Source organism: Sciurus vulgaris, assembly GCF_902686455.1.
Source record: "Sciurus vulgaris genome assembly, chromosome: 6".
NCBI classification, from domain to species: Eukaryota; Metazoa; Chordata; class Mammalia; order Rodentia; family Sciuridae; genus Sciurus; species Sciurus vulgaris.
This window is the reverse complement of record NC_136466.1, coordinates 119,538,741-119,561,471: the sequence shown is the minus strand read 5'-3', so window position 1 is coordinate 119,561,471 and position 22,731 is coordinate 119,538,741. Positions and strand designations below refer to the sequence as shown.

At 34.1% G+C, this 22,731-nt stretch overlaps 1 protein-coding gene across 3 annotated transcripts in view; it reads left to right on the top strand.

Annotated features, from left to right (window-relative positions):
• Positions 1-22,731, top strand: part of RNF180 (ring finger protein 180) — a 270,237-nt gene that overhangs the window by 34,808 nt on the left and 212,698 nt on the right. For all 3 annotated transcript variants that reach the window (XM_079144872.1, XM_079144874.1, XM_079144873.1), the window contains exon 2: positions 7,585-7,719. In XM_079144872.1, the coding sequence (XP_079000998.1) occupies positions 7,585-7,719 (135 nt within the window). The remainder of the gene's footprint in view (positions 1-7,584; positions 7,720-22,731) is intronic.

Here is a 22,731-nt window from a genome sequence, read left to right as displayed (position 1 = left end):
CTTTTTTATTGCTTGGAGTCATTGTGTATATACACCACATTTTCTTTAACCATTCATCCATTGACACTCCTAAACTGCTCCCATAGTTTGACTATTGTGAATTGTTCTGCTATATACATGGGCATGCATGTATTGTTATATAGTATGCTAGTTTTAATTCTCTAGGATAAGTGCCAAGGAATGACATAGTTGAGCCATATGGCGGTTCCATCCCTAGTCTTATGAGGATACTATATACTGATTTCCATAGTGGTTATACTAATTAACAATCCCACCAACAGTATAAAAGTGTTCCTTTTCCACCACTTTCTCTCCAGCGTTTATTATTGTTTGTATTCTCAATGGGTGCCATTCTAGTTAGTGAGATGAAATCTCAGTGTAGTTTTGAGTTTCCTTTCTCTAATTGCTAAGGATGTTCAACATTTTTTCATCTATTTTTTGGCCTTTTGTATTTTTTTTTTTTCTTTTGAGAAGTATCTTTAGTTCATTTGCCCACTTATTAATTGGGGAATTTAGCTTTTTTTTAATGTGTGTTTTTTGAGTTCTTTGTATATTCTGAATCTTAATCCTCTGTCAGAAGAGTGGCTAGCAAAGATTTTTTTTTCCATTTGGTACACTCTTGCTTCATATTCTTAATTGTTTCCTAGGTTTTGCAGAAGTCTTTAAATTTGATACCATTCTAGTTATTCCTTCTTGGTATTTCCTGAACCTTAGGGGTCCTATTGAGAAAGTCATTACCTGCACCTGTGTTAACCCTACATTTTCTTCCAGGATTTGCATGATCTAATTTCTAGGTCTTTGATCCATTTTAAGTTGGCTTTTGTTCAGGGCAAGAATCTGATCTCTTTCTTCTATATATGGATAACCTGTTTTCCCAGTACCATTTGTTAAAAAGATTATCATTTTGTCAGTGTATTTTTTTGGCATCTTTGTCAAGGTTCATATGATTTTATCTGTGTGTTTTTGTCTCTGTGTCTTTTCTGTTTCAATGGGCCATGTATCTGATTTTATTCCAGCACCATGCTCTTTTTGTAGTATAATTTGAAGTCAGGTATTATGACTCTAGTATTGCTTTTTTGGCTGTTCTGGGTTTTTTATTCTTCCAGATGAAATTTGGGATTGTCTTTTCTACTTTTGTGAAGAATGTCATTGGTATTTTGAAGGGGATTGTATTGAATGCGTATATTACTTTTAGTAATATGGCCATTTTGACTATTATTCTGCCTATCCATGAACATGGAAGGTTTTTCCATCCTTTTGTATCTTCATAAATTTTCTTCAGTGTTCTGTAGTTTTTATTGTATACATCCTTCATTACCTTGGTTAGATTTATTCCTAGGTATTTTATTTTATATGAGGCTATTGTGAATGGGATTGTCTCCTAATTTCTTTCTCAGCAGATTCATTATTGGTGTATTGGAAAGCTATTGATTTTCGTGTATTGATTTTGTAACCTGCTACTTTGCCTAATGTGTACATCTCTTGGATTGGATTTCTCTTCCACTCTTTTAAGTGTGAGACTTTCTAGGGCACAATATTCTCTTGCCACAGTGTTCAGGGCTATCAGGTTTTTGTGAATTTTTCAATATATTTCCAAGTTGGGTTTGTAGTATAGTTCTCCTGCTAGTTCTTTGGTGTTGATAAATGTATTTTGATACAGTGTATGTTGTGTCAGAGCTTGAGGAATTCTGCTTTTCCTGTAGGTCTCGAAAGAGTGGGATTCATCTAGTAGATCTGGCAGTTATATTGAATACAGTAGGTTGTGTGGGGTTTACCTTCCATTGCTCTTCTTAACAGCTCTGTAATGCTCAAGTGGTATGAGGGTGATCTAGATTAAGACCCCTCCTAGTTGTGGTATTCATAGCTTTTGTATTAATTGTTTTTGCTGTAGGAGTGGATGCCCATTAGTGGGACCTTAAAGACCCCTCTTAACCTTTCCTTCTTGAGACCTTGTCATTATTTTGGGGTTTGTCTTTTCTATTATTTGTATTAATTATTGCTGAAGTTTAAGTGTGGTTAATTTGTGTCTGGAGCAAGGTCTGGAGCAAGTCATGTAGAGACTCAGCAGTGGTCTCTACCCAGTGAACTTACAGTATCCCAGTAGATTTCCAGCTCCTTACTGAGAAGCAGTATTTGCAGTGATTGAATCCTGAGTCATGGAGCAACTGGAAGTGCATCCTTCCTCTAATCTGCCATCTTAAATCTCATTTTTCTTCAAAATTATACTAATGGCATGTTTTAGTGTTTGAGAGATATATCTCAGCAAAACATGGTTTTCCAAACTCTCAGTACATACAGGAAATGAAATGCCAGAAAGTAACAGGAACATCGGGATTGGTAGGTAGGGAAGTACAGTATGAGGAAATATATATGCAAGCAAGATTAAGAAAATTAAATGGTTATTTGCAGATCACTTGGTTAAAGTATGGAACATGTGATAAAGAAGGTCAGGTTTTTCATGATAAAGACTATGACATAGGTAGGAAGAGCTCACCTCTAAGGATTGAGGTGGGGGCTATCTTAGAAAAATAACTTGTATCCAGCTTGATGATCAGTACTGCAATAAGAGATGAGTCAAAAGATCTGGGAGGATTGCACACTAGGGTGCCTGAATTTCTTAGGCCTTTTCATTCTGTATGTTCTGTTGTAGTTGTATGAACATGAATATCAGTCTCACTGTTTGTTATCCTCATCTGTTGACTAAAAAGCCAGAGGTCCTGCAAATAGGTTCAAGTATGTCTGAGCATTGTGTGGCATCTCAAATGTGTTCAGTAATAAGTTCATTTTTATATTGTATTGTTTTCCAAGATTACCTTGTTTTTGCTACTTCTCTGTTTTCTTCAATAGTTCTTTTGTTCCTGATTAAACTCATCATATCATTGAAACCATGTGGCATATGCTATCTAAACTTTGTTAAATCCTGTATATCACAGAGTTAAAAAAATAGTTTCAGTTGTTTTCTTGTGTAGTTCCCTCTCTTCCTTAGACCAATACTATTGTCTAAGGTGCTGAGTAGGGGATGGATTTCAGTTTGCAGTCCACAAACATGCTGTTCAAAGACTGCCATTTTGTTAATAGGTTGGATTACCGTGTTTGACTTCTTCTTTCAGCATAAATTCTCTGACAGAGCTATTTCAGTCCTCATAGAAGTAGATCACTATTGGATAGCATCCAATTCTTCTTTCTTGCTTAAATATGTATAAAGACAGCTCTATGCCTTTTTCAGTAGTCTTCTCTTGTCTTCTGCCAAAGGTTTCCTGTTTTTTTCATCTCAGTAATTGGCCAGACATAATTAACATTTGGTATTGGAAAGTTAATGCCTAGTAATTAACAATTAATATTACCATATCTTGTTCATTTGACTGTAGTAAACATTTGTAGTGGGTCTTTTTTGGTTCCAGGTATCATGTTTGATAGAATATTGAATGAACAGATCATGTCACTTTTTAGGAACTCACAACTGAATTGATAATACAGGCATACAGAGGGAAATATGACACAGCGTGACTAGTGCTACTGTGGAGGTGCGTGCAAAGTGTTCAGGGAACAAAGGAAAAAGTAAATTGGATTTTCCTGGGAAGTAATTGCAAAAGAACAATTTGACCTCAGTCTTAAAGGATGAGAACTATTGGTTAACAGAAATTCAGGGGAAAGGAAAATGATAAGAAGAGAGACCAACAAACTTGAAGATAAAAAAGCAGAAAAGGTTATTTTTTGGGAATTATGCAAAGATTTACATGTTAAATATTCTTGGAGGTGCACCAAGTCTCAAGAATCAGACTTTAAAGGCTGCAGTGGGTTTTTTAAAATTTTTGTTTTCCAAAGAAGAAATGCTAAATACCAAATTATCTTTATTCTCTTCAGAAAATATTATAATGTTATTTTATGAAGAGGTAATAAAAAATCATGCAATCACAAAAGCAGGAAAAAAGTAAGAGGATTATATACATACGTTAGGAGAATTAATTGGTAAAATTTTTATGACTTTATAATTTTGAATTTGTAATATATTTATAGCTTTTTAAACATTTTAAGATAATTTTAGATTCAAGTATTAATTGTGAACTATAGATTTATAGACAGTTCCTGTATACCTTTCATTTTTTTCTTCATTTGAATTGCCCCAGTTATATGCATTTACTTGCGTGTGTATTTCATTCTCTGTAATGTATTGATAAATGTGACCTTTGTCACAATCAGATATGGAACAGTTGTATCACAAGGATCCCTCCTACTTTTTTTTTTTGGCATAGTAAGGAGCTTAGATTGTATTCAGCATGTAGTCATTAGATCACCTTTAACAGAATCACCTAGTGTGCTTCTTAAATATGCATATTTCTGAGTCTTACCTTAGAAACATTGAATTAGAATCTCTTGGATTGTGTCCCAGTCACTTGCATTTAAATAAACTCACCAGGAGCTTCTTGTACTCTATCTTTGAGGTAGTGACATTGACCTGAGATCTCAGTGATGAGAAAGGAGCTCATAATACAAGGACCTGGGACAAGTAGGTCTTAAATAGAGCTGCCTACCTGGTATATAATGCAACCCATATCTGTAAAGCCACATTAAAAAAGCAAAAAGAAGCAGGTGAAATTAATTTTATAATTTATTTTGCTAGAATATTAAATGTTATTTCAAAATGTATTTAATATAAAAATTATTGTGCTATTTTGCATTCTTTTTCTTCAGAATCCAGTGTATGTTTTATACTTACTATACATTCTTATTTAAGATTAGCTATATTTCAGGCATTCATTATTCACATCTGGCTAGTGGTCACCTATAGATTTGTATAAATCTGTACTGAATGACTAGCCAGTTCAAAACCCTGAAAGAGATTCATGCAGAGATGTGCATTTGGTATTTGGAAGTGGACCATATTGATCTATATCTTTGGAACAATATCAAAACTAGAAATATAGATTTAAAAATCATTGACATGGCTGGGTCTGGTTGTATACACAATCAAAAAATATAGATTTAAAAATCATTGACATGGCTGAGTCTGCCTGTAATCCCAGCAGCTCAGGAGGCTGAGGCAGGAGGAGTTCAAAGCCAGCCTCAGCAACTTAGCGAGTCTCTAAGCAACTCGGCAAGACCCTGTCTCTAAATAAAATATAAAAAGGACTGTGGATGTGGCTCAGTGGTTAAGTACTCCTGGTTTTAATCCCTGGTATCACCACCCCTCCCCCCCCAAAAAAAAAACATTGATATGGAAGAGGTGTCAGACAGAGTGTAGTTTTCAGTAAAGATATAATGGAATCACCTATAGGTTTTTTTTTTTTTTTTTTTTTTTTTTTCCTCTTTTTCCTTATACATAGTTGTACATAAGAGAGCATGGAAGAATCTCAGGGGCCAGGTATCTTGATGTTGGGGGAGCTAGGCAGATATGAAGTTTTTCATAGTGAATTCTGACATGATAGATCACTCCTTTCAGTCTCCTTTTTGGCTGAGAACCACTGGTTAAAAGGGAACTGAGGATAAAAGAGGCTAAGAAGGATGAAAGAAAAATAAAGGAGGAATGCTTAAGAAGTTAAGTAAAGGGAGAAGGTGCTTTAATGACCACAGGAGAAGAGGGCAGGATATTTGCAGGTTAAAATTTTTGATAAACATTGAGATTGTAATTTAAATAGAGAGGTCAACTGGGCTAATATGGGTTCTGAAATTGGGTCAATGAAGACAGAACTGCAGCTTAGCTGCTGGAAGATCAAAGCTAAATTGACTACAAGAGGGACTTGTTGTGCCCTCCCAGCCAGAGATTCTTAAATTCTTTAAACTTGGTTATGGGTTATGTTCCTTCACAGTCCTGGTAGCTATTGTATTTTAATTAACTGTGTATATCACTTCCATCTTTGTCCTAACCACACTATAGATTTACTTATGGAGGTTTTTGTTGTTTGTTTTTAAAGTGCTTATTCCTACCCACTTTCCTATCTCAAAATAAATCAAAATTTCTAGGAGTAGGATCTAGATATCACTATTTTTTAAAGTTTCTGAAGAGATTCTGGTGTTCTAGGGTACTTATACATAGTATAGTGAACACCTCTAAGGCACAAGGTTTAATCATCTTTATTTTTCCTGAGTTTGACTCATTGTCCAGCATATAGTCAGCTTTCAGTAAATGTATAAAGAAAAATGAAAGGGTAAACAAATGAGGAAATTTGACCAGCGAAATAGTTGGGCCCTGATGGGTACCCTCATAAATTAACAATGCTACCTACCTATTGCCTTGAATAATTACCAGGTAAGTTATTAAATACACTACACCTATTTTGAAATTCTTATATAGTAGTGTGCAACTATTAACTCAGTTGGTCTAAATGAAAGTACTGATATAAGATTTCAGGTATAAAACTAGATCAAAAAATGGTGAAGCTATTCTGAATCTTATTGTTTGACTTTATACATCACCAGATGTATTAAACTCTTCCACTGAGTACAATATAAACGAGAAGTTATTAAGGAGCAAGGATTTTTTAACATCAATTTAAATTTAGTACTTCCAGTTTTCACAGAATTAACTAAATATTTTTATATTTAAATTCAATGCTGTAGCTATTCAAAACACCTTGTTTACTAGAATATTTATAGTTCTTTGTCATGACTCTTTTAAAACAACTAAAGCAACATTTTGAAGGGACTCCTCAACAGTTGCTTTTCACTAGTTTCAGTGAGAGGTGAATGGAAAGCAACATGCATGAAATATTCTACAAAAAGAAAAGGTGGTAATGACTAATATCTGTCATCATCATTATAATTAAATGGCATTTGTAATCTCAGACATAGTTTATAGAGTATCCCTAGCCTAAGACCTGGTAACTGGTAGGTATCTCTTTCATCTTACCAAACCTGGTGCTGGAGTTGCCCCCAAAGTGGTAGCAGAACCAGATGTGGTGATCCCAGTGACTTGAGAGGTTGAAAGTTTGAGGCCAGTCCCAGCAACTTAGACACTGTCTCAAAATAAAAAATAAAAAGCGCTGGGGATATACCTCTGTGGTAAAGTATTCCTGGTTCAATCCACAGCACCAAAACAAAATAAAACAACAACAACAAAAAAATGTGGTGGCAGAGGAGTTCTCCGAGGGATGAGTATCCAGAGATAGGGCCAGTTGAGATTCTAAAGAAAAACACTGAACTCCAGGGTGATAGGTCTAAGATATTTATAAGAGAACTTATTAACTACTGTAGCTTGTCCTCACAGTGGACAATGACAGAAAAGGGATAGTTTACCTAGGTATGTCCACAACAAGGGGTCAAAGTATGGAGTTTATTTTAGGGTTTAAGGAATTTTTACTCAGAGCCAGTTTCTTTCAGTATGTTTCAACACCTTTATCAGTGCTTGGAAGTATTCAGAGCCCTTGCTTAGGTTCAAGCCTACTGGGAAAAATCTGTTACAAAGCAATCAAGGTGCTCAGTGAGTTTTTGCTCAGGACACAGAAAGTGAAAGAAACTGGGGGACTCTATAGCCCTTCAATAAATGATAGTTGTTTTTATTGTACTTGTAACCATTGCTGTATTATTCGAAGAGCAAGTTGATGTGACACAGTTTAACATTCTAAAATTGTTTTAATGTCCCTACAGATGAAAAAAAGTGACGAATTGATAACTAAAAATCATAATCAAGAAGAAATAAGTATTCTTCGTTGTTGGAAATGTAGAAAATGTATAGCAAATTCTGGTTGCTTCATGAATTATCTTGAAAATCAAGAGATTAAGGTGAGTATTGCTGACTTTGGTCTTTGAACATTTTTCTAGTATAGGAATGTTGTGAGCATAGCATGAAACATATTCTTACCTCTCCATACTTGACTTAACTTTTACCTGTTTTTTTTCTGACCCAGTGAAAGCATTCCAGAGTCTTATTCAAAGGCGGGCTAGGTTGTGGCTCAGTGGTATAGTGCTTGCCTAGCATGTGTAAGGGACAGGGTTCAATTCTCAGCACCACATTAAAAAAAGAATAAATAAATAAAATAAAGATATTGTGTCCACCTATAACTAATAAAAATATTTTTTAAAAAGGCAAAAGACATCCTTTATATTCCATAGTTACAAATAGTTTTAGCATTAGCTACTAATGTTACATGCCCTTGAAATTCCTTGACCTTCTCTTAGAGTAATAGAGGCAATACTAAATAGGTACAAACTAGGAAGTAATTTGTGGACTTTATGGGGAATTCTAAATTCAAAAGAGCATGACTGGTATCACCTATCATATTTTCTTGCTTGCTTTAAGAGACACACTCAATTTTTTTGTCTTCTTATTGTTTGTTTTGTTTTTTTTGTCTCAGCCATACTTGAACATGATTATTTCTTCTCTACTTTAACAGATTAACCAACCTGAACTCTGAGAAGAATAGATAACTGACCATAGTTACTGTATGCCACATGCTTTTTAAAAACAGAACATTTTTTTATTGGACTAAAAACCCCCAAATTTTCATCTTATGTTAACTTATCTCTTTGGTGCTGTGACAAAATACCTAAGAAAATCATCTTAAAAGAGGAAAGATTTATTTGGGCTCATGATTTTAGAGGTTTTAGACCTTGGTTACCTGTCTCCATTGCTTAGGGCCTGAAGCAAGGCATAACATCATGGTGGAAGAACATGGTGGAAAAAAGCTGCTCACATCATGGTAGTTGGGAAACAAAGAGGGAGAGAGAGCAAAGGCCAGGGACAAGATATATTCTTCAAAGGCATACCCTCAGGGAATACTTCCACCAACTTGGCTCCACTTCCTAATAACCCATTTAGCAATTAACTTATTAATAGGTTGATCCACTGATTATATTAGCACTCTTACAGTCCAATCATTTCCCAGCAGCACTGCCTCTGAACATTGCTGCATTGGGGATGAAGGCTTCAAGACATGAAGCTGGGCTGGGGTTGTGACTCAGTGGTAGAGCGCTTGCCTAGCATGTGTGGGGCACTGCGTTCAATTTTCAGCACCACATAAAAATAAATAAATAAATAAATGTCCATTGACAACTAAAAAAATATTAAAAAAGAAAAAGACATGAAGCTGTGGGGGCTACTTCATATCCAAACCATAACACATGCTAAGATTTTTTTATTGGATATAATTTACATAGAGCAAAAAATTGTGCACAGCTTGCTGAATTTCATCAGTCTGATATGAATCAGATCAAGATATAAGCATTTCCATAACCCCATAAATTTGTCTTGCCCTTTTCCAGGCAATACTCCCTCTTACAAGATAGCTATTATGCTTATATCTAACACCATAGACTTGTTTTGCCTATTCTTGCCCTTCATTCAAATAGAATAATATAGTATGCGTCCTTTGTGTCTGACTTATTTTCAACATAATGTTCCAGAGATTCATTTATGTGTTGAGTGTATCAGTAATTTGCTGACTAGTCTACCATTTATGAGTATATCACAATTAACATTTTTTCTGCCAATGGCCATTTGTGCTCATTCCAGTTTTAGATTATATGGACTTATTCCAGTTTTAGGCTCTAAAATTCTCACAGATGTCTTTCTGTGGTTATAGTTTGTTATTTCTTTTTGATACGTATATGAATTTGGGGTCACAGTGTAGATGTATTATTTGTTTTAGAAATTGATAATAGCTTTCCAGTGTGAACACTCATTCCAGTAGCAGTGTATGAGAATTCCAGTTGCTTTATATCCTTGTCAACACTTGGTATTTTCAGTCTTTATAAGTGTAACCATTCTGATAAGAGGAATAGTGGCATACAACTATAGTTTTAATTTGCATTTCCCTGATTACTAATGAGGTACTTCTTATGTGCTTATTGGTTAAGCACTGTTTTATATGCTGTACTTATATATAATTTATTCCCTATAGTAGCTCTTAGAGGAAGATAATATATCATTTCCACATGACAGATAAGGAAACTGAGACACAGAAAGCTAGATAATTTGCCCAGATCACACTGCTACTAGGTAATACATCTGCAATGGGACTGGGCATTGAGGCTTAAGGTCCAGTCCCCTTAACCTCAACACAATTTTTGTTGCCTTTGGCCTTCCATAAGTATATCATGGAATTTCATATCCTCTCCATAGAGTGGCTGGTCCTATTTACTTGAAGAATTCTTATTCATTCATTAAACAAGTATTTAATGAGCAATAGCAGTTCAAGCACTGCTTTAGGATGGGTAGTAAAAGAGGGTAATACAGAATAAAAAACATAATCCAGTCCTGTAGGAGCTTTACACTTTAGCAGAAAATAGGCCAACCTAGTATAACCTAATTTGTTGAGTACTGTAGCAGGAATGCAAACAAACTTTGCTTGGACTAGTCACAGAATGCATCCCAAAAGATGAAATATGTGAACATACACACACATACATACTTACACACATATGCAAATTCATGTGCATATATGTTTTACAGCTTTTAAAATTTAATTCATAAAATTAAAAATTTAATTTGTAAAATTTACTTTGATAAAATCTATCCATTGTAGAAATATAATTCAATGATTTTTACCTGTGCAACTATCACAACAATACATTTTAGAAACATTTTCATTACCCTAAAAAATTTCCTTAGTACCCATTTGTTCTGTTCTTGTCCCTAGACAACCACGGTTTTGATGTCTTTATAGATTTGTACATACAATTTTATATTATAAAATGTATGTAAACTATTTAAACTATCTTATGAAAGTATTTATACAAATTATATATATATATAATAAAATGTATATAAAAACAGAAAGTCAAAGTAGTAATTCATTGTCATGGTTAAGTCTGGAGAAGCAATAGTATATAATCAGAGAAGGACTAAGGTGGCCTTCTAAAATAATGTTTGTTTTCTTTTCCTAATTTTTTTTTGTGGTGCTGGCCTAATGCCTTAATGCATGCCAGGCTACATCCAGAGTCCCTGTGTTGTATTTCTTAATCAGGGTAGTGGGTATGTTGGTGTTTGCTTTCCCTTAAGTCCTTCTTTAAATTATAAAAATGTGTTTTACATTTTGTAAGCATATATATTATAAAAATATGAAAGATAAACATAAAAAGATGTATTCTAATTATAGAAAATCATAGAATAAATTTTTGCAATCTAAAAGTAAGTTTGTCAGAAGTTATACTGAAAAGATACTAAATTAGTGACCTAAATATTTACATTTATTATCTACTAACCTATACAATTAAATACATAAAATAAGGGTTTTATTTCTGAATTTTCTATAAATGAAATCACACTGTGGGTAGATGTTCTTCTGGAACTTACTATTAACTCAGTATCACCATGTTGAAATGTGTCTTTAGTTTATTTTCACATTTGTATAGTATTCCAGGATATTATATATGTTACTTTATAATTCATTCTACTATTCGTAGATATTTGAGATATTTGAGTTATCTAGTTGTTTTGTGCTTAAAACCAGTGCTACTCTGAGCTTTCTAGTACATACCATGGCACACATGGCAGGACTATATTACTAGAAGTGGAGTTGTGGCATCATAGGCCATGTGCATGTTGAGCTTTACCAGGTCATATGTGGAAATTGAGCTATAAAGGTATCTGGGACATTTGAGCTTCAACTTTCCAACCCCTGGCATGCAGTAAGGCATGAGACAGGGGATTTCGAATGGAATTTTGGGTAATCTACAATGTTACAATGTCCATAGAGAGAAAAGGGGACTTCTACTCTGTCTTTAGGCCTGAGTTACACAAAGTGTGGGCAAGAAGCAAAAGCAAAAGCAAAATCACAGCAAAATTCCTAAAAAAATTTAAAAATAAAATGATAGAAATTATCTCCATTTGTTCCATCAGTGATGGTGCCCTCAGTTTTAGTTTTGTTTTAGTTCGGACTTGTCAAGTTAATGTGGCCTGTAAAACATTCAGATATGTTAGAAATATGAAATAAGAGTAGATCTGGGAGTCTTCAGCATGTAAGAAGTGAGGGAAGCTGTGAAAGTAGATGAGATCACCAAGCAGTATGTGAATGGACTGAGAGAGAAGGCCTAGGAACATTTGTAGGATAGACAGAAAAATAGAACATCACAAAGAAGGAAAAGAGCAGTGAACAAAACACAGAATGAAGTTTCATGGAAGTCAAGGGATGAACATCTTCCAGAAACAAGGATTGGTTATTAGTGTTGAATGTCATTGGGAGATCTAGAAGATGATACACTGCCTTCAGTGTGGACTCTAGACGATGCCAGTCTGCGAAATGTTCCCCCTATGTTAATGCAGAGGTGGCATACAAACTGTATAGCCATGCAAAAAGACCATGAATGAGAGTTAAAAGTGGGCATTGGTTTTAGAAAAAGAGATCACTGGTCAAAGCTTATTGTAGTTGTAAGAATTGTAGGGGCAAGAACCAAATTCCAGTGGGATGAGGAAACTAAGAACTGAGGAATAGTCCAACACTTACTGTAAAGCACTATAATTATTGGGTTATGACTCTTGAAATGATTTACTTCATCAGGCTATGAAGTGCTTCATCCTTATAAGAACCATTGCTAATGCATTGGTTGCCATGAATATAATCAAAGAATATTGAATTGATTATGAAATTAATATACCTCCTTTACTGTTTTTTTAGGTATTTGCTTATTTTCTCTTTGGCTTTATTATTCTGGTAGTAGTTTTTCTTCATTGGCTATGATCTCAAAGTAAATTTTTTTTTTTTTTTTTGGGTGCTGGGGATCGAACCCAGGGCCTCATGCTTACAAGGCAAGCACTCTACCAACTGAGCTACCTTCCCAGCCCCTCAAAGTAAATATTTTATTGCTATTACATTTTTAATATTCTGTGTTTATCAGTTTCATAGTTAGTCTTATGACATGCTATGGGCTGATTTGTATGCCCCTACAAATGCATATGTTGAAGCAGCAGTACAGTTGTATTTGGAGATACGGTTTTTAGGAAGTAATTAAGGTTAAATGAGTCATAAAGATAAGGCTATAATCCAATAATACCGTGGCCCTATAAGAAGTAGAGTGAGATCATGTGAGGACATAATGAGAAAGTAGCTATCTATAAGATACAAAGAACCTGAATATGCCAGTGCTCTGATTGCAGAGTTAGCCTCTAGAAGAGTGAAAAAATAAATTTCTACTGTTCAAGTTCTTCGGTCTATGGAATTTTATTTTGGCAGCCTGAGCAAACTACACCACCACCATGTGTTCCATTATAGGCACAGAAAATTCAGAGAGAGCAAAAGAGAAATTATCTGTCCTTGTATTTTCAGTTTACATATAGTTTAATATTAATATTATATTATTATATTAACATAAGTAAACCTCCATTAATAATTGATAATTAATATCACATTAATATTTAATATTAAATTTCAGATTTGATATTTAAATTTTAATATTTATAATATTGACTAATCATATAATTATATCTGCTCTTCACATAAATGTTAGATATTGGTCAATTATATAAATTATTAACTGTATAAATGGCATAAAGAAAAGCTTAGGGAGCCATAAGACTGGAATATAGACAGGATGCTGGGTCTAGCTGTGAGGGGAAGGTTTTTCTGAAAAAGTGACTTGTGTGGAGATAGAATAGTTAAGTGAGGGCAGTACAGGAAGTAAATCATTCCAAGCTTTAAGACAAGCATGTTCAAAGTTCCTGTGATAGATTCATAGAACTAAAGGAGATTGCTGTGATTGGGGTTCAGAGATCAAAAGGAATCTGGCAATATATGAGGCTAGAAAGATGGATATTAGATCATTTGTGGTCATATAAATCCAATAAAGAACTTTGTTCTTTATTCTAAGAGCTGAGAACATGAAGAATAAATTAGAAAGGTGAAAGAGTGGATGCAAGGATCCTGTGTATTCTTTTTTTTTTTTTTTTTTTAATCTAAGAGTCTGTAATTTATTTTATTTATTTTTTTATTGTTTGTTCTATTTAGTTATACATGATAGCAGAATGCATTTTGATTCATTGTACACAAATGGGGCACAACTTTTCATTTCTTTGGATGTACACAAGGTAGAGTCACATTATTCATGATATCATACATGTACATAGGGTAAGGATGTTTGTCTCATTCCACCATCTTTCCTTCCCCCCTCTCCGCTCCCCTCATTTCCCTCTACACAATCCAACATTCCTCCATTTTTCACTTACCTCCCCCCCAACCCCCACCCCCTGTTATGTATCAGCATCCACCTATCAGAGAAAACATTTGGTCTTTGTTTTTTGGGGATTGACTTATTTACTCATAAGTGAGGATTGATTTCTTTCTTTCCTAAATTCATTCTGAGCTTTTGATTTAAAAAAAAATTTTACCCTTGAAGTAACTTCTCGGAGAACAAATAGAAAAATCAGGTAGTTCAATAGAATTTTAGTTTCTTTACACTTTAAAGATTTAATTAAAAATAATTAATTAACACCACCAGACACAGTGATACATGCTTTTAATCCCAGCAACTCAGAAAAGCCGAGGTAAAAAAAATTTGCAAATTTAAGGCTAGTCTGGGCAACTTAGTGAGACCCTGTCTGAAAAAGGCCTAGGATGTGGCTCAATATAAAGCACCCTGAGTTTAATCCCTCAATACCAAAAAAAAAAAAAAAAAAAAAAAAAAAAAATTGCTAAACTGAATGACATTCTTGTTATATAAGATTTTTCCCTGTGGTATATGTAGCTGTAGTAGTTAAATAATATAGTTGGCTCACTTTTAATGAATTAGCTAAGGAAATATTATTGTTTTCTTGGAAATTCCAAGTGTTAAATATCTTTTAAAATGTTATTGTTTTAATCAACTTTTTCATCACTGTGACCAAATACACCTTATATTCCTATAAGGAAAGTTTATTTTGGCTCATGGTTTGAAAGGTTCAGTTCATGATCAGCTGACTTCATAGCTCTGGGCCTGAGGTGAGGCAGGATATCATGGAAGAAGGGCATGGCAGAAAAAGGCAGCTCAGGATACAGCAATCAGGAAGCAGAGAGAGCTCTTCTCACTAGAGACAAAGCATAAAACCCAAAGTCACGCCACCAGTGACCTACTTCCTCCAGGCACACCCTACCTACAGTTACCATCCAGTTAATCCATCGTGGATTGATGTACTTAATTGCAGTTCTCATAATCTGAAAACTTCACCTCTGAACCTTCTTGCTTTGTGTCACATGAGCTTTTAAAGCATAAGTTATTATTGCTTCAACCTTTTAACCTGTCTCATTTAAAATCTTAAAGATCACATAATGATAAAAAACAAAGCATCAAATTTATATTTTTAAAATTAATATTCTGATTTTACTCAGCAACTGAAGATATTCCCTACCCTTAAAGAAAAAGTGATATAGTTATACATTAGCACCCCCTGCTGCTTGAACAAATTATTTCGTTTACAAACATTTTGGCAGCATTTTCCGGGCAGCATCATGTGAATTGGCTATTACTTTCTTTCTCCTCTTTTCCCCACATAATAAATTTGAGATGTGAAAATCTATTAATTTTTTTTAACTCCTCGTGACATATTCCAAAGTTCATTTAAATTTTGCCACTACTTTAAACACTTTCAATTTCTCAAATTAGGTTGTTTCCAGTTTCATCATTCATCTTAAAACATTTTCATTAAGGGCTGGGGTTGTAGCTCAGTGGTAGAGTGCTTGCCTAGCTTGTGTGAGGCACTGGGTTCAATCCTCAGCACCACATGGAAACAACTAAATAAAATAAAGAATATTTGGAGCATGATATTCCCTTTAAAAAATATTTCCATTTAAACTTGGTTTCGGTATTGGGTATAGCTCAGTTGTAGCAGTTGCCTAGTATGTACAAGGCAGTGGATTCAATCCTCAACACCACATTTGTGTGATTTTTTAAAAATTAAGTGACTTAAGACTTATAAACTGTATTTATAATGGTTACCATGTGTCATTTTACCTGAAAAATTATATTGGAAGTAAATATCACAAGTATAATACATACTTTTTTTCTAAGAAGGTGTATATGTAAATATTGATGAAGTACTATAAGTTTCATTTATAATTGAGGCCTCCGTGTTTACCCTGTTTTTTCTTTTCGCCCACTGTATCTCAATTTTCAGAAAAGGAAACAGAATACTATATATTCAACCCAGCCTTTTATGCTTCTCTTATCTCTATCAATTGCTGAAACTGATTTCTCTCCTTTTAAATCTTATTTATTTTTGGGGGGATGGAAGGGCATTTGACTTTTAACTGTTCAGAGAACATTGGGGTTCTCTCTCTATGTTAATAGTTCTCAAATGAAGGTCAGGTCAGGATGTCAAGTATAGCTGTGGGATTTTTTTTTTTTTTTCTTGAACTATCTTTCCCAGCTCAAGTAAATGCATTATTTTTGTTTAATTTACAAATAAATTATGCCTCAGTTTTAGAGTTTTTTTTTAACCTTAGGGAAAAATAGCCGTATCATGCCTTAAGACATACTAAGGCCAGAGATATAAGAAAGTTTTTTGCTCTAAAAACTATATTTATTTGGTATAGGAGGTAACAATGGAAACTTATTGGGTGAGATCATGAATTCTGAAGCCAGACTAATTGAGTGAAAATCTTTGCTGTGTTTCTTACTTTGTGATCTTGAAAAGTTATCTAAAAGTTGAATTTCTTTTGTATCAATGCCCCTATTTGTAAGATAGAAAAAAATGTTAAGGCATTGCATGGGGCATAGTTAAGACAATATAAAAACTTGTTATTTAGCAAAAAATCAAAAGAAGTATTGTCAAACTTTCCATGTCTACAACTGTGACTATAATGTTTATTCACATAGGAATGTTTATGAAGCATTTCAAGAATTTATGGTATATAGTGGCTTCTTACTGTTTTGATCAATGTTATATGATTAAATATTGTGTTAGCTTTTCATCACTGTGACAAAATACTTGAACAAATCAACTTAGAGGAAAGATATTTTGGTTCATAGTTTCAGTTCATGGTCATCTAGCTTCACTGCTGTGTGCCTTTGATGACTATCATACATAGCACAGGGAGAGTGGTGGCACAGAACTGCTCATCTAATGACTGCTGAGAAGCAAGCAGAGGGCCAGGAGGTAGGAGGGAGAGGAAGAAAGAGGCCAGGAAGATATACTACTCTTCAAGAACATGTCCCCAGTGACCTTCTTCCTCCAACTAGACCCCATCTTCTACAGTTTCTACCCCACCCAGTAATGCCATCAAATCATGAATCCATCAATGGATTAATCTACTGAAGAAGTTAGATCCCTCATGAACCAATCACTTCCCAAAAGCCCCACTTTGAAACTTTTTTTACTGGGGACCAAGCCTTCTATACATGAGTTTTTGGGGGATAGTCCAGATCCAAACCATAATAAATATCATTATCAACTTACATGATTAAATAATTAAATGTGCATAGTAAAATAATACATATAAGGTATCCATCATAGCCCCTGGCATATTAATAAGGTTCTTTACTTGCTTTGTATTGTTAACACTGTCTCTAGTCATCTCTCAATAAATATTGTTAGGTTGACTACCATTAACTTATTTTCCCATTACTATCTATTCTTTTTGCCAATGTGGAAATTTTTCTTTTCTTTGTTCCCTCCTTTGCTTTTCATTCTTCCTGCTCATATTTAGCCATTCTTGAAAAGCCAGAAAAAATTCTGGACCTAATAATGAAGAGATGGCTTTATATGTCAATTCCAGTTTGTATTATCTATAAGAGCCCTTTTAAGAATTTATTAGAGTTGTACTAATTTGTATAACTGTCACCTTGTAATGGAAGGAGTCAATATATAATATGGATGTTTCACAAGATTAATTCTATTCTTCACAAACTTTATCCATATATTCATTTGTTTCTCAGACAACCTATTGAGGTAAAGCTACACTGTTTATTTTTATTGAGTCACTTCCAATAAGTTTTCCAAGGTTCTTTAAAATATAGATTTGTATAACCCATTTGAATTTTTAAAAATATTTTTAGTTGTAGATGGACACAGTACCTTTATTTTATTTATTTATTTCTATCTGGTGCTGAGGATTAAATTCAGTGCCTCACATGTGCTAGGCAAGTGCTCTACCACCAAGCTGCAACCCCAGATCCCATTGAATTTTTTTTTTTTTTTTTTTTTTCCCAGTCCTGGGGATCGAACCCAGGGCCTTGTGCTTGCAAGGCAAGCACTCTACCAACTAAGCTGTATCCCCAGCCCCCCATTGAATTTTTAATTAGGGATCTTGGCTCATGTAGAACCAAATTGTTGAAAATTCATATTTTTAAATAAAAAATTCTAACAATATAAAAAGTAAAAACAGGCATACTGTTACCAATGCACATTTTGATAGTCTTTAATAGTTAGAAAACAGTACTTTAAAAACAAAAGGATTAAGGAAGACAAAGATTACAGTGAAGAATTTAAAAAATTGTATACAGAATAGGCATCCAGCATTTGTTAAATGCTTATCATATTTCAGGTACTGTCTTAAGAGATGAGGGTAAAAAGAGGGCTAAATGCATGCTCCATGAAGCTTACCAACTAATGGGGTTTGCACCCGGGAATGAAACAAAAAAGGCCTCTACTATTAAGTTATTTTCAGGAGATAAAATAATTATTCTCAGCATGAAAATCTGAGTCATATGTTATAAAAATAACCAAAACAATTATGTTTTAATTGTTAGGGTATGTAGAAAGTTAAATTACAGTCATTCCTTAGTATCTGTCGGGGACTGGTTGAAGATCCCCTACAGACACCAAAATCTGTAGATGCTTAGGTCCCTTACTTTAAAAATGATATATTTTCATGTAACTTACGTATATCCTCCTGTATACTTTAAGTCATCTCTAGATTACTTATAATACCTATTAAAATTTAAATACTATGAAAGTAGTTATCAGGTTGTATTGTTTAGGCATAATGACAAGAAAAAATGTTTATATGTGTTCATTACAGATAGTTGTTTTTCCTGATTACTGATAGTTTTTTCTTCATCTGTAGTAGGATAAATCTATGAATGTGGAACTCACAGATGCAGAGAATAATGTATTTGGAAAATAATTTTTCTCCCTGAAAGAATGTATTGGTAACCATAATAATCCTAAAAATAGTAACATGAAATATAGTGAAAGTATTCAAAATCTGGAGCAACATGAAGCATTTAGAAAAAATATTTAAATATGACACATAATATAATATATAAAATATATAGAAATATAATTTAATATATAAATATATAATTTAATACATTGTTATATAATTTAATGTTAGAAATATATAGTATAAATATATAAAATCTATTTAAATATATTTTTAAATTAGATGGCTGCAGATTCTTCCATCTTTTGCCTATGTACTCTACCTTTCTCAAACTATTTGATAAAGTAGATTGGAGTTAGGATCTTCAGTTTAGTGTTTTTTCTAAGTTACCCAAATATAATTTATGAGTACCAGAGATAGGCTGGTAATGATTGAACTGTCATTGCAGATTAATCAGTACTAGAATTTAATATTTTAGAAAAAGCAGATGGTAAAAGCACAGAAAATCAAACTTAAAGATGTCTCAAGGTTCTTAACTTTTTATGAGAATCATAAGTAGTTTATATAGAGTGCAGTCACTCTGGGTGTGTATTGAGTATAAACTTTTACTAAGTGTCTCTGGGGACTACATTTTGGGACACACTGTTCTAAGATGGTGCTTTACAGAGCTTGTGATCTTGATCTGGATGACTTTTCTTTAGTGCTAATCAAAGGAGTCTTGCCAGAATATTGCTGCTCATATGAAACTCTGTAGAAATCGGCATCCACAGATGTCTTAGAATAAAGTTCAGAGCCCTAGAATTACCAGGGACTAAACAATGCAAGGTTTCTCCCTGTAAGGGGCAAGCCCAGTAACATCTCTAAACATTTGTATTATGTTGTAGATTTAAGGAAAAGGATCCAAGGGAGTTTCCTTGTTTTCATGTTATTTTCTTACTGCGGAATGAGCACATGGAGACCTATTGTAGCTTGAAGTTCTTCTTTTCTTGATAAAATTGAAAGATACATTTTCTTGAGATATTTGAAAGAGGTTAGAGGGCTTTCTGACCAGAATAATTTCAGCTTATGACTGGAGTCTGGTGATGGAAGGACAGGGTACTCCTCTAGAGTACCCATGTGAACTTGCCACCTGTCAGCTATCAACTGAATTGTCTCCCTTAGGCTCCAATTTTCTATTTTGTCAGACTGGGTTAGTAATATTAACTACCTCATGAGGTTATGGTGACCAAATCAGGAAATACATCTAAAACAATCACAACCACTGCTGGCAAAAAAAACAAAAAAACAAAAAAACTTGCTTTTCCATTTCGTTCCACAGCTCACATTGGTCCTTGGCTCCAGTTTCATTACTTTGTAGTTTCCCCCCTCTTTATTAGTCTAATGCTCAGTTACTTGGAAACTTTTTAATTTTATCCATCATTTTTTTCAAATTAAAAGGAACTTTTAAAATCTAAAACCTCTAGTTTAGGTCAAGTCATTAGTGGGTATACTTTTCAAAAGATCTGTTATTCTGTCATGTGCTTATCTATGAATAGACCTGTACTGATGTGCACTACCTCCTATCCAGTTTAAAGTACAGTTTTGATTAAAATATTACTTAGAGATCCAGCTTAAAGTGCAATTTTGATAAAATTCCCCAAAGAACTAAAATTCTGCGAATATTAGGAAAAAATAAACAATTTTTAAAAAGTCTGTTTATTATTTAATTTAATCTGGATAATTAATATTGTACCATGATTCTCCAAGGTGAGTATACAGAAATGAGATGATCCTTTGCTAACATAATTATTCGTTGTACATGTGAAGTAGTCAGTTTACTTTTTGCTAATGGAGGAGGAGAGAACAAAATTTTATGATTATTCCAGTTTTTCTTAACCAGCTTTCATTAAGTATATTTTTACCTATTATTTTTGATTTTGATAAGTTTTATTGGAGTACAGTTTACATATAACAAAATACGCATTGTAATGAGTTTTGACCAATGTATATATAATTATATAACCTTCATCTTTATAAGCTTATAGCCTTCTGCGTTTCAACTGCACTTTTTTCTTTTCAAATCATTATTCTGTTTATTCCTTTTTTTCTAATTTATTTTTATTGTAAACAAATGGTACATCTTGTTTCTCTGTACATGAAGTAGAAGCATACCCTTTGTATAATCATACATTTACATAGGGTAATGGTGTTTGATTCATTCTGTTGTTTTTTCCTTCCTCCCACCCCTCTCACCCCTCTTTTCCCTCTATACAGTCCCTCTTTCCTCCATTCTTGCATTCTTGTCCCCCTCCCACCCCCCATTATGTGTCATCATCCAATTATCAGCAAGATCATTCCCCTTTGGTTTTTTGAGATTGGCTTGTCTCACTTAACATGATATTCTCCAATTTCACCCATTTGCTTGCAAATGCCATAATTTTATTATTCTTCATGGCTGAGTAATATTCCATTGTGTATATATACCACAGTTTCTTTATCCAGTCATCAATTGAAGGGCATCTAAGTTGGTTCCACAATCTGGCTATTGTGAATTGAGCAGCTATGAACATTGATGTGGCTGTATCTCTGTAGTATGCTGATTTTAAGTCCTTTGGGTACAGGCCAAGGAGTGGGATAGCTGGGTCAAATGGTGGTTCCATTCCAAGTTTTCTAAGGAATCTCCACATTGCTTTCCAGAGGGGCTGCACTAATCTGCAACCCCACCAGCAAAGTATGAGTGTACCTTTTTTCCCACATCCTCGCCAACACCTACTGTTGCTAGTATTCTTGATAATCACCATTCTAATTAGGGTGAGATGGACTCTTAGGGTAGTTTTGATTTGCATTTCTCCTATTACTAGAGAAGTTGAACATGTTTTTCATATGTCTGTTGATTGCTCATAGATCTTCTTCTGTGAAGTGTCTGTTCATTTCCTTAGCCCATTTGTTGATTGGATTATTAGTATTCTTGGTGTAGAGTTTTTTGAGTTCTTTATAGATTGTGGAAATTAGTGCTCTATCTGAAGTATGAGTGGCAAAGATTTTCTCCCATTCTGTAGGCTCTCTCTTCACGTTGCTGATAGTCTCCTTGGTGGAGAGAAAGCTTTTTAGTTTGCATCTATCCCAGTTATTGATCCTTGTTTTTATTTCTTGTGCTTTGGGAGTCCTTAAGGAAGTCTGATCCTAAGCCGACATGTTGAAGATTTGGACCTACTTTTTCTTCTATAAGATGCAGGGTCTCTAGTCTGATTCCAAGGTCCTTGATCCATTTTGAGTTGAGTTTTGTGCAGGGTGAGAGACAGAGGTTTAGTTTCATTCTGCTGCATATGGATATCCAGTTTTCCCAGCACCATTTGTTGAAGAGGCTATCTTTTCTCCATTGCATATTTTTGGCACCTTTGTCTAGTATGAGAAAATTGCATTTATTTGGGTTTGTGTCCATGTCCTCTATTCTGTACCATTCATCTATCTGTCTGTTTTGGTACCAATATCATGCCGTTTTTGTTACTATTGCTTTGTAGCGTAGGTAAAGTTCTGGTATTGCGATACCCCCTGCTTCACTCTTCCTAAGGATTGCTTTAGCTATTCTGGGTTGCTTGTTCTTCCAGATGAATTTCACGATTGCTTGCTCTATTTCTGTGAAGTATGTCATTGGGATTTTAACTGGAATTGCACTGAATCTGTATAGCACTTTTGGTAATATGGCCCTTTTGACAATATTAGTTCTGCCTATCCAAGAACATGGGAGATCTTTCCATCCTCTAAGGTTTTTAAAATTTCTTTCTTTAGTGTTCTGTAGTTCTCA